The sequence below is a fragment of the Salpingoeca rosetta genome (assembly GCF_000188695.1).
Source record: "Salpingoeca rosetta unplaced genomic scaffold supercont1.1, whole genome shotgun sequence".
NCBI classification, from domain to species: domain Eukaryota; class Choanoflagellata; order Craspedida; family Salpingoecidae; genus Salpingoeca; species Salpingoeca rosetta.
The window spans coordinates 807521-820020 of NW_004457740.1; the positions used below are offsets into that span (position 1 = coordinate 807521).

At 55.0% G+C, this 12500-nt stretch overlaps 3 protein-coding genes across 3 annotated transcripts in view; 1 reads left to right on the plus strand and 2 right to left on the minus strand.

Moving 5' to 3' along the window:
* PTSG_00171 (cleavage and polyadenylation specificity factor subunit 3) overlaps positions 1–5884 on the minus strand; it is an 8637-nt gene extending 2753 nt beyond the window's left edge. The window contains exons 1-16 of the mRNA XM_004998665.1: positions 5696–5884; positions 5398–5461; positions 5083–5226; positions 4696–4778; positions 4398–4482; positions 4133–4225; positions 3485–3725; positions 3103–3191; positions 2718–2804; positions 2527–2560; positions 2127–2193; positions 1804–1894; positions 1376–1498; positions 1019–1168; positions 610–718; positions 115–290 (exon numbers count right to left, since the gene is read on the minus strand). Of these exons, the coding sequence (XP_004998722.1) occupies positions 115–290; positions 610–718; positions 1019–1168; positions 1376–1498; positions 1804–1894; positions 2127–2193; positions 2527–2560; positions 2718–2804; positions 3103–3191; positions 3485–3725; positions 4133–4225; positions 4398–4482; positions 4696–4778; positions 5083–5226; positions 5398–5461; positions 5696–5862 (1803 nt within the window). The 5' untranslated portion in view covers positions 5863–5884. The remainder of the gene's footprint in view (positions 1–114; positions 291–609; positions 719–1018; positions 1169–1375; positions 1499–1803; positions 1895–2126; positions 2194–2526; positions 2561–2717; positions 2805–3102; positions 3192–3484; positions 3726–4132; positions 4226–4397; positions 4483–4695; positions 4779–5082; positions 5227–5397; positions 5462–5695) is intronic.
* A 26-nt stretch (positions 5885–5910) lies between these two features.
* PTSG_00172 (indigoidine synthase A family protein) lies at positions 5911–12027 on the plus strand. Its single transcript, XM_004998666.1, has 13 exons — positions 5911–6356; positions 6605–6754; positions 7094–7425; positions 7794–7930; positions 8191–8231; positions 8378–8473; positions 8707–8828; positions 9334–9408; positions 9654–9855; positions 10254–10491; positions 10758–11002; positions 11258–11421; positions 11596–12027. The coding sequence occupies exons 1-13, from the start codon at positions 6003–6005 to the stop codon at positions 11705–11707; spliced, it is 2268 nt and encodes a 755-aa protein (XP_004998723.1). The 5' UTR covers positions 5911–6002; the 3' UTR covers positions 11708–12027.
* The window catches only part of PTSG_00173 (uncharacterized protein), a 4999-nt gene continuing 4376 nt past the window's right edge, over positions 11878–12500 (minus strand). Inside the window, exons 12-13 of the mRNA XM_004998667.1 lie at positions 12373–12463; positions 11878–12197 (exon numbers count right to left, since the gene is read on the minus strand). Of these exons, the coding sequence (XP_004998724.1) occupies positions 12151–12197; positions 12373–12463 (138 nt within the window). The 3' untranslated portion in view covers positions 11878–12150. The remainder of the gene's footprint in view (positions 12198–12372; positions 12464–12500) is intronic.

The window sequence follows — 12500 nt, forward strand, 5'->3', positions numbered from 1 at the left end:
CACACACACACACACATACACACACACACACACACAAACCCAAAAACACGGACACACACACACACACAAAACACAAACACAAAACACAAAACACGGACACACACACACACGCACCTCCAGGGCGCGCGTGCGCTGTGGGCGATGGCCGATCCTGTTCATCTCCGTCTCGACGTACGCGACGCTGGCAGCGCCGTGCACCTGCGCGAGGATGTTGTGCAGAAGCTCCAGCGTGTACGGGAACGACACGGCCTGTCGCTGGCGGATTGTCGTCGTGCGAAGCTCCGTGTACTCTGTTGGGAAGAAAGGGAGATGAAGGAATAGGAGGGAGAGGTGAGGTGGGGATGGGATGACGGGATGGAAGCCGTGGGTAAACACCATGTGCAGTTGCACGTGCACACACACACACACACACACACACACATGCACAAGCACACATCCACACACACACACACACACACGCAACCAGACACATGCACAAGCACACATCCACACATGCAGGCAGACACATGCACAAGCACACATCCACACATGCAGGCAGACAGGCACACGTGCACCTGCACCGCCTCACAGTCCCTCATGACAACAGAGACGAGTCGTGAGTGCACGCACCGCCGAGCTCGGTTGGAGCGACAACCATGTAGTTGAACTCCTTCGCCACGAGGATGCCGGAGACGCGGCGGCCCTGCACCGGACCAGACTGCGCCAGCGACCCAAGCACCTGCAGTGCAACAATCGGGGGAGGGGGAGAGGGAAGCATGTGAGTCACAGCGTCAGCGCGGACCAAGGTGCGCAGATGGAGAGAAGTGTGGATCGGTAGGCAGAGATTGGGTACGCGCGTCACAGGCAGACGGACGGACGCACAGACAGACGGACAGACAGACTGGCAGGCAGACAGGCAAACGGACACACACAAACGGACACACACACAAACGGACACACACACACACACGCACACACACACACACACACACACACGCACACACACACACACACACGCGCGCGCGCGCACACAGCACACCTTTGCCATTTTCTCTCCGCGATAGTGGAGGAGAACGGTCTCTGCGTTTCGCGGATCAAAGACGCTGGCTGTCTTCTGGTCTGCCTCGAGGTCTGTTGTGATCTGCATCTTGAACCGCCCCATCTCGTGCTTCTCTCCGTGCACGAGCACCTGCCACCAACAGATACGCGTGAATGCATATGGGTGAGTCGGAGTACTCGTTGGCTCACAGTTCGATCAACAAGAGGCCAGCACACACACACACACAGATAGACAGCCAGACAGACAGACAGACAGACACACACAGACAGACACAGACAGTCGCTGTATCTTGTGTCTTCTCCCCTGCACCATCTATCCTCCCCGAAACTTGCGCACAATGTGTGTTGGGTCGAGGGCGCGAATGAAATCTCTGTTCTGTGCGTAGTCGACGTGTGCGGAGAAGGAGATGTACGCAATGTCGCACTCGCGATCAATCTTGTGCCCGGCCTCGCTCGTCACCTGGTTGCAGTATCGGTGCATGTGCAAGGTGGAGGTGCAACAAGCGTCTGTGAATGTATGCCAACAGCCTCGTCTGCCCGTAATCGCACACACACGCACACACACACACACACACACACACACACACACACACACACACACACACACACACACACACGTGCGCGCGCATTGTAGATGGGCGCGAAGACACGGGGCATCAAGCGCGATGACCACATATGAAGACACGGGCGCAAACAGAAAGCAACACGCGCGCGCGCGTGTGTGTGTGTGTGTGTGTGGTTGGAGCGTCATTGTGGACAGTGCACCTTCTTGGGCGCCTTGAGCAAGTCCTTTGCCAGGGTGCCATTCACAACGTAGCCAGCGAGCAGCACACAGTTGGCCTTGTTCGAAGCCCACCTGCAACGCACACACGCAACCACAGAGCCATGGGCAGAGAGATAACACACAGAGATAGAATCACACACACAGACGAAGAAGACGTTAACACACACGCGAACATGTAGGCACAATCAACGATACAGAAGGCCCAAACAGGAGCAATGGTAACAGCAGCAGCAACAACAACAACAACAACAACAGCAACAGCAGCAGTAACAGCGTGCGCACACACATGAGACGCTGCTCTCACCGCTCGAAGATTTCGCGGGAGAGACCACTCTGCAGCATACCGGGACTGGCAAGCATCACGCACGGCCCTGTGGCGCGGACATATTGGTGTGTGTGTGTGTGTGTGTGTGTGTGTGTGTGTGTGTGTGTGTGTGTGTGTGTGTGTGTGTGTGTGTGACGGTGGCGGTGGTGGTGTGGCAAGCACAAAGGAGTAAACCGGAAGGGCAATTGCGCCAGGATACTCGCAAGCATGAAATGCACGCGACGACAACAAACAACAAACAGCCAACAACAAGCAGCAGCAGTTGTGCGCGCCTATGTGTGCGCGCGTATGTGTGTGTGTGTGTGTGTGTGTGTGTGTGTGTGTGTGTGTGTGTGTGTGTGTGTGTGTGTGTGTGTGTGTGTGTGGGCGGGAGACGCACCGCCGCCGTATTCGCCGTCAAACTGGTGGAGATTCTGGACACGAGAAGGAGGGAGAAGGAGGGAAGAATGGCGGCGATGGTGGTGGTGCATGGGAAGTCAGAATGGTCGCGAGTGCACACACATACACACATACACACACACATACGCACACGCACATACACAACACGACAGGCATTTAATTGCTTCTGACCCTGATGTAGGAGACGTGCCGGAAGTTGAAGGGGTTGTTGATGGAGATTGTCTTCTGAATGCTCTCCTTCATGACATTCACATACGTCTGCAGGACACAGCAGCACATGAATAGCATTCAATGGGCAGTCGCGTGTGGCGTGTGTATGGTGTGGTGTGTATGTTGTGGTGTGTATTTTGGTGTGTGTGCGCGCGCGCGTGTGGGTTGTGCATGTGAGGACAATGACGAAAGAATGCGCACGTGTGTGACTTCACAAGCATGATGACGGGGCCCACACATGTAAACACAGCAGAATGCCAGCCAATACAGACAGAACCTGCACGGCACACTCGCACGGTAGCGGCAACCACAGACAGGGGGAGGGGGAGCGGGCACATGGCAGCACCTTGTAAACAGCCATGCAGCGGCGGGCGAGCGCGGACGCGTAGTAGATGGGAACGCGGTGCAGCTCGTCGTGGTTCTGCCAATAGTCATCTGCACACACGCGCACAAGCACACATATGCACGAGCGATGGAGCATCCGCTGTGAGGGATGTGAAGTGCATCTCATACAGCGACGCACAGCGGTGGGCAATGGACAATAAGGAGGAGAGTCCTGCACAGGCACAGGCACACACACACACACACACACACACACACAGGCAGACACAGGAAACACAAGCACATGTAAACGCACACACACACACATAAACAAACACACACACACACACATAACCAAACACACACAGCGACGAGCAGCAGTAGCAGCAGCCGCATGGGCAACGAACCGAGGATGAGCAGGAGCTCCTGGGCGCGACCGAGAGCAAAGACGGGAATGAGGCAGCGGCCACCGCGGTCAACAACATCGTGTATCGTCTTGGTGAAGCGGTGCTCACGCGTCTGGCGCGACTCGTGCTGGCGGACACCAAACGTGGACTCTGTGATGAGGATGTCTGGTGAGTTGGGCGGAACTTCGGCAGCCATGAGGTGTCGGTCCTCCTCCCGGCTGAAATCGCCCGTGTACACCAGCTGCACCGTGGGGCAGGGGCGCGGTGGCGTCCATAGGATAGGCGGGAGGGGTGCACACGTGTGTGTATGGATGTGTGTGTGAATGGATGCGCGCGCGCGCGTGTGTGTGAATGTGTGTGAGGCACACGTCAAATCGCAGCAGGCGTGATGCAATGCTCCATGGCACACAATCCCAGCGAGGGCGACTGAAGTTGCGACACGACACGTTGTGGTTCGTTGGGAGACAGGCAGGCACACACATACACACACACACACACACACACACACACACACACACACACACAAGTACACACACACACACATACACACACACACACACACACACACATACACACACACACACACACACACACACACACACACACAAGTACAGGCTCAAGCAGCAGACAGGCGTACACAGCACGTACCCGCACGCCTGCAATCTCAATGTCGAACATGCACGCTCCGAGAACGTGTCCCGCGCAATACGGTGTGAAGCGAACGCCGTCCATGTTTGTTTCCTGGAGGTTCACATGGCGTGTATGCAGTTGAATGTGACGCGAAACACAGCACGACGCAGAAACGGAAGCCAGCACGCATTAGTGAATCAACTTGTTCATCACCAACACCGGCACGTTCACGTGCTACGCCACACACACACACACACACACACACACACACACACACACACACCTGGTGGTATGAGATTGTTTCAATCTTTGCCAGTGAATTCTCCACATCTTCGAGTGAATACATTTCTGCAAAGTTGGAGATATTGCTGTTGAACAGACCGCGTGCGTGACACACATGAGCGGTGAGAAACCCAACACACACACACACACACACACACACACACACACACACACACACACACACACACACACACACACACACACACACACACACGGAGGCGCTTTGCTGCTGCACCGCACGAGCAAAACAAGGATGCAGGTGCACGCCGACACAAAGGGCAGTGGTGTTGGTCACGCACCTGACTCGCACGTAATCCTCGAGAATCCAGCGGTAGATGGCCTTTGTGGCCGGCGTCATGAACACGCGCCCGCTGAACGTACTCTGCACGTGATCAAGCCAAGCATGTGGGGGGTCAAGAACAAGGGCTAGGGGCACACGGCAGGGCTACGACACACAGACGCACGCACAGACACATAGACATGCAGACAGACGCACGCACAGACACATAGACATGCAGACAGACGCACGTACAGACAGACAGACAGACAGACAGACAGACAGACACACACACACACACACGCACACACACACACAGACACACACACACACAGACGCACGTACAGACAGACAGACACAGACGGACAGACAGACACACGGACACACACGGACACACACGGACACACACCCTCTCGAGGAGCCAGGGGAGTGCGCCGCAGTGGTCCAGATGAAAGTGAGTGATGAGAACAAGATCAATCTTGTTGAGCTCAATCTGGCTCACAAAGGGCAGGCTGGCCTTGCCTTTCAGGCCAGGGTGGATGCCACAATCCAACTGATGACAAAAACGCGCGGGCGTGTGTTCATGGTGTGAGCAAGGCGGAGGTTGCACATACAGTGATGAGCACAGGTCTGGGTATAGGCTCTTGAAGGAGGATTCAAAAATGCACAAAGCGCCAGTGGTGTGGAGGTGAGAGTGGGATATCAAGTTCTGGCGTGCTCTTACCATGATGGTGAATCCCTTGAACTTCAGAATGTGACAGGACCGGCCGACCTCTTGCCCAGCTCCCCTGCAGACACACACACACACACACACACACACACACACACACACACACACACAAACACATCAAAGAACAAAAAACATAACCACACAAGCACACAAGCACACACACACACACAGAGTCAATGCAGATGTAACCAGCAGGTTGTGGTGCAGTGACAATTGCATGCACTAACACCCCATGCAATGGCACATGCAGCCGCACACCAGCACCAAGCCAGCAGCTTGCGCAACGACGTACAACGGGGTGATGGTGAGCACGTTTGGATCAGCATCAGCGGCGCCCATATCTGCTTTCTTGTCTCCTGCATTCTTTCCACTGCTGCTTGCAGGCCCTTTGTCACCACCACCACCCACACTCATCGATGCGTCTGCATCTGCCTCTGCTGCCGTTCGCTTCGCGCTCATCGTGGTCGTGTCGTGCGGTGATTGTAGAGAAATGACCAAAGATTCACACCAGATTTCAGCAGTACTTCGCTGACTGAGCAACAGTGCACACCTCGCTCGCTTGTCTTCTTGCTGATCTTCTGTGCTTGGTGGTGGTGGTGATGATGCAGCGGTTGTGGGCTGGGCAGCACCGCAGTGCCCGCTGTGTTCAACAGGCCATCTTAACATGGCGCACTGCTGTGGCTGGTACTGTCGCTGCAAGCGCCACAATTCCGGGTAGCCCAGCGACTGGATGTCACCGCTGCCACAGCCATCAGCGGCAGCAGCAGAAACAGCAAACACCCCTCCGGCCGCACCTGCATCACCAGAGGCAGCCGGGCGTTCGCCTGTTGAGCACAGCAGCCAAGATCGGACAGAAGCACCCTTTGCTTGATGTTAGCGAGGAGGTGCTACAGGCACAACAAGATGGGCGCCCCGTCGTGGCACTGGAATCCACCATCATCAGCCATGGCATGGTGCGTGCGTATGTGTTTGCTGTTCTTCTTGATGCTGCCTCCATTGCGTTGCCTTAAGCGCAGTTGGCTCAGTAAGACCAAGTGCACAAGACAGGCCGTACGCTCACACTGCCTTGTGTTATGCGTGTGTGTACATGCGTGCGTGCGTGCGTGTGTGTGTACATGCGTGTGTGTGTGTTTGTGTGTGTGTGTGTTGTGTGTGTGTGTGTGCGTGCGTGCGTGTATTCGACGATGATGCCGGCATTCAGCCATTCCCCGACAACGTGGAGACGGCACTTGCTGTTGAAGAGTGTGTGCGGCACGAGGGATGCATTCCTGCCACAATTGGCATTATGAACGGCCGCATTCGTGTTGGCATGAACGAGGACGACATTCACCTGCTCGCCAACGCAAAAGAGGTGCACACATACAAAGCCTTTGAGTCAGAAGATAGCGAGAGAGAGACAGAGAAGAGAGAGAAAGAGAGAAAGAGAGATTGTGCGTGTATGCGCCTTTGTGTGGTTGTGTGTGTGTGCGAGGGGCACCTGTGTGTCTGTGCATCTGTGTGTACCTATCCACCTGCGTGTGTGTGCGCGAGTTGCATGCTTTGCGCAGCTGTTTGTCTTTGCACAGTTCCGACGGATACAAATGGCGGTGATTGCTTATCCATGCTTGTCCCATGGAGCGTCGTTTTGGGCCGACACTGACTGACGATGTGACACGCTGTGTATCGTGATGCCATGCACGTCCGCTGGAAGGTGACCAAAGCGTCCCGCCGTGACATGGCGTATGTGCTGTCGCAAGGCAAGCTCGGCGCCACCACCGTCGCCGGCACCATGATCGCCGCCCACATGGCTCGCATTCCCGTGTTTGTGACGGGCGGGCTTGGCGGTGTGCATCGTGACGGCCACGTCACCATGGACGTGTCGGCGGACATTACCGAGCTCGGGCGCACCCCCGTTGCTGTTGTCTGCTCCGGTGTTAAGAGCATATTGGACATTGGACGCACCCTCGAGGCGCTTGAGACACAGGGCGTGTTTGTTGCCACAATCGGACGGCAGCGGGAGTTTCCCGCCTTCTTCGCCGCAAAGTGGGCCCTGCACAGCGTTCGTGTGTGCATGGTGTGGGGGGTGGGGGCGGGGGTTTGCGTGAAACTGAGAGAGTGTGTGAGTGAGTGTGTGAGTGAGTGTGTGAGTGAGTGAGTGAGTGAGTGAGTGTGTGTGAGTGAGTGAGTGTGTGTGCGAGTGTGTATGTGAAAGAGTGTGTGTATGTGAAAGTGTGTGGGTATGTGTGTGAGTGTGTGTGAAAGTGAGTGAGTGAGTGCGTGTGTGTGAGTGCACGTTGGTCGATTGCGTGTGTGCTCGCATGGGCGCGCAATGTGCTTAGCCAGCACTCACCTGTGCCAACATGTTTGTGTGCTGTTGCTTCTGTCGACAATCAACGCTTCACACCACCAAGGAGCGCGCACATGGCACCATATTCGTTGCCAAGCGAGGAAGAAGCAGCAAAATGTCTGCACTCGCACCTCTCACTGGGCGTTAGCAGCGGCCTCGTGTTTGCCGTTCCCGTACCAGCACAACACGACCTCGGCAAAGGCACGCGTGCGCGTGTGTTTGTGTTTGTGTGTGCATGTGTGCACGTGTGTGTGTTGTGTTTGTGTTTGTGCTTGTGCTTGTGTTTGTGCTTGTGCTTGTGTTTGTGTTTGTGCTTGTGTTTGTGCTTGTGTTTGTGTGTGTATGTGCGCTCAGAGACGGGAGAAGGCAATCATACCAAGAGCAAGAGAACGACGTGGATGTACTTGCAGTATGTGTCCGTGAGTGTTCATGGCTGCATCTCGTTCCCCTTGCTCCAGCAGATGTGGACGCTGCCATCGAGGACGGCCTCGCTGCGGCCAAGGTGGTGGCGAACCCCGAACATTGGCTCTGCATCGAGCCTTGCAGTGACAACCAACACAGCCATGTGTATGAATCCACGAACACACACGCATTCACTACAACACCCTGTTACTTGCATACATGCTTGTGTGCTTCTGCGTATACCAGGCTGCAAACGTTATGGGGAAGGAGGTAACGCCGTTTCTGCTGCAGTTCGTCAACAAAGCAACGCAGGGGCGGTCGCTCGCCACAAACATTGAGCTCGTAAGACCTGCGCATACGAGCATGCGTGCCATTTGCTTTGTGGTGTGTGTGTGCGTGCTTGTGTATGTATGTATGTGTGTATGTGCGTGTGTATGTATGTGCGTATGTATGCGTATCATGCAGTATGTGTGCGGCCACATGTGTGTATGTGTGACTGAGTGCACGTGCGTTTCTGATGTAACTACCCATATTCTCCTGAACTGCTTTGCATCTTTCCGACCTTCGTGCAACAGATCAAGAACAACGCGCGGACGGGCGCTCGCATTGCGCGCTCCCACGCAGCGCTGACACACACGCGCCGAAGCTACGCAACCACGACCACCTCAGCTGCAAGCGCCAACGACCAGCAACAGCGGTATGAGTTCAATATCACGTGTGTGATGTGCCCTTCCTGCAACATCTGCGATGGGCGGACTGGCACACATATTCGTGGGCTTTTCCGTTGTTTCACCTCAATTTGTTCTTTGAAACTGCCTGTGTCACAGTCCCAACAACGCACCACAACACTTTGCCTTCAGGCACCACAACACACTTTGCCTTCACACACCACCATCATGTCATGTCATGTCACCACATTTTACCATCACAACTGCTACTCAGCATCATATTTTGCCACCGCCTTGCATATTTTACCATCACCACTCTCCACATTCCATGGTTTTACCATCATCACTGTCCGCTTTTCGCACCTTTCACTTTCCATATTTGCAAACGCCACCTTCCACTTGTCATCTTACCCAACTATCCACTTTCCTCATTTGCAATTGTCCGTATTTTCCGCTTCCATATTTTGCCATCACCATCCATATTTTGCCATCACAACCCTGTATTTTACCACCACCATCGGTGTGGTTTAACAGCGGCACCCGACCGCCGGCCGTCGTTGGATTTGGCGGCGCAGTGTGCGACATCATCTCAAAGTTTCACTCGGACGAGTACGTTAATGCGTGGTGTGTTGGTGGTGTCACGGTCTTTGGTCTTGCCTGTGGATATGGCCGCTAGCGCTTCTGTCGACAACTGAAGCGTTTGCTCCCATGACCCTCTTCTTCAAGCCCCCCCCCTTCTTTGCTCTTTATCCAACGTCTTGCTGTTTTTACCATCCGCGCAACTTGCTTGTCACACCCATACCTTCTCTCACATGCACTGTCGACCACCACTCCAACACCCCAACCAACAACAGGGTGGTGAGCAGCAGCACCAACTACGGCGCTGTCGCGCTGTCATGTGGGGGCGTTGCCCGAAACGTCGCTGCCGCCGCTGCCAAACACATGCGCGCACGCGGCAGTGGTACATCGCGTGGTGGTGTTGGCCTCGTCACCTCGCTCGGCGCTGATCTCCTCGGCGATGTCATCGCAAAGGACGCACACGCAGCAGGAAACATGGTGCTGCCGCTGTCGTATTTGTGTGTTGTTTGAATGTGTGGGGGCTGGCAAGTGCGTCCTTGTATTTGGGTGCGAGCGCAAAAAATTATGGTTGTAGCGGAATATCACAGAGTGCGTATAAATATGCGTGTACCCAAGTACTAGTGTGCGTGTGTGTATGTGCAGTGAAGCTGCTACGTTCTGCTTGATCAGTGTCCACTGTAGATATTCCACTTGCACCCATGCCTTGCTGCTCGCACCATCTCGCCACTTGCGTTGTCAATTTAACCTTTGCTCTGTTTTCCTTGTGTCCCGTCCATCTTTTCATCCACCATCACTTCCCTTCAAATGTCCACACTCAACTCATCCCTTCCCAACGCCAACCATTGCCACCCTGCGTCTATCGTGCGTCAACACAGCACCTTGTTCTGCCACAGGTCGGCAACGCTCGCACTGCCGTGTACAACGCCATTCTCGACAATGACGGCAACCTCAAGTTTGCCATTGCCGACATGACCGCGCTCGATTGCCTGCAGGCAACGCTGCTTGACGATGCGCGCGTGTTGCAGGCGCTGGATGCCGCCGATGTGTGGTTTGCGGACTGCAACTGCGACGAACGTCTTCTGCACCGGCTCCACGCGCTCGCCGATCCATCAAGTACACACACACACACACACACACACATACACACATGCAAACGGAAGCGGAAGCGGAAATGTGCTGCGGGATGATGGCAGTGCTGTAATGCATGCTGTTGCGCGAGTGACTTGTGTGTTGTATGAATCGTGCGTTGTGTGTGTGGATGTGTTGTGTGTGTGTATTTTGTGTGTGCATTGCGTGCGTGTGAATCACAAACGTGGGCTGCACACTTTTCTCTCACGCCTGCATCCACTGGTATTTTCAATCGTGATGTTTCTGCCCAGCACTGTTGTGGATTGAGCCAACCTCCATCATCAAATCACAGCGCGTGCTCGCTCTCGATGTGTGGGGACAGCACATGCACGCGCACACGCACACGGCTTCATCTTCATCAGCACGTGTTGTGCTGTCACCAGACGTGCATGAGTTTGCGCACATCCTCAGGGAACTTCCTCATCAATCAGCACACACGCGTGTGGATCCAAACACCGCCGATGCACAGGCCGTTCTCAACATCGTTCAAGACGAGGTGCGTGTGTGCGTTTGTGCGCGTGTGAGTGTGTGAAGGGGGATTGTGTTGGTCGGTTCGTTGGACTGCTTGTGTTGCAGTAGAGTGCATGTTCGCTGCAATCCTTACTTGCAGCTCACAAACACACACACACACACACACTTGCACACACATACACACATGCACACCTACACATACACACATGCACACCTACACACACATACACACATGCACACCTACACATACACACATGCTCACGACGACAACCTTCGCCAGCTGCTGCCCCGCTACCCGAATGTGACGTGGGTAGTGACACTTGGTCCCGATGGTGTTGTTGCGCCATCACCATCAACTACATGGAGCGAAACACCGACCCGCTACTCACATTACGCAACAAAGCCCCTCACACGCGTCGAAAACGTGACAGGAGCCGGCGACACGTGCGTGCTTCGGGAGGTGCCTGTGTTGGTGTGCCTGTGGCTTGCTTGCTTGCGTACGCATGTGTGCACCATCTGCTTGCACGGAGTGTGTGTGCCTGTGTTGTGTCGTGCTCACCGCCTCACTGTAGCAACACCCCCCCCCACCACCACGTCACACAACTTCCTTCTTCCCAGGTTGGCTGGGGCAATGCTCGCGTGTGCGGCGGAGAACAGGGCCAGCACCGTTGGCGCGGCCGTGCGTGCTGGAATTGCCGCTGCCACCGCCCTCCTCACAGCATCAGTGTGACTCGCGGCTGATGCTGGCAGTGGGTGCGTGCTGGTTGCTTGGCGTGTGCGATGCGTGTGGATGTGCCCGGGGGCTCGGGGGGGGGGGGGGTGAGCGCGCGCGCGTGTTTGTGTGTGTGCATGTTCCCACTTCGTTTTACATGACCACGCCTTGATGTCGAAACCGGTGTTGTTGTTGTTGTGAATTGCCAAGAATTGCGGCTTTCATACATTTATTGCGGCATTCACACTGTAGATTCATGTGACATGACACCACATGGCAACAGCAAACAATACCAACACAACAATAGCAGAACAAGGCTAAGAACAGTCACAGTCGTGCACACATGTACACGTGTGAGCAAGTGTTGTTTCGAATTACATTGCGGCGTGTATTATGGGCGCATGCAAGACACAAGTGGTGGTGGTGGTGGTGGGGCTGATGGGGCTGTTGCTCGATTGGATTCAGATAAACGAGGGAGCCGAGCCGGTGACGGTGCCTTGACGAATGGCTGAACGCCGTGAAGGGGGGGGGGGTTGGTGAACGAAGCAAGGCAAATGCAGACACGTTGTGAGAAGGTGTAACTACAAGGTGCGTTCGCAGCAGGCACGAGCTGGCTGCATGGAGGCACCACACACACATGCACAGACATGCACAGACATAGACACGCACATGTCCACACTTACTTCCTGGCTTGACAACGTGGCCTGGTGCTACGTTGCAGTTGCTGAGCCTGCTGTTGCTTTCAATGCGCGCATTGTCGCACACGCACACATTCTACGTGACGAAAAAGGCAGGGTGTGGGCGCGTGCGT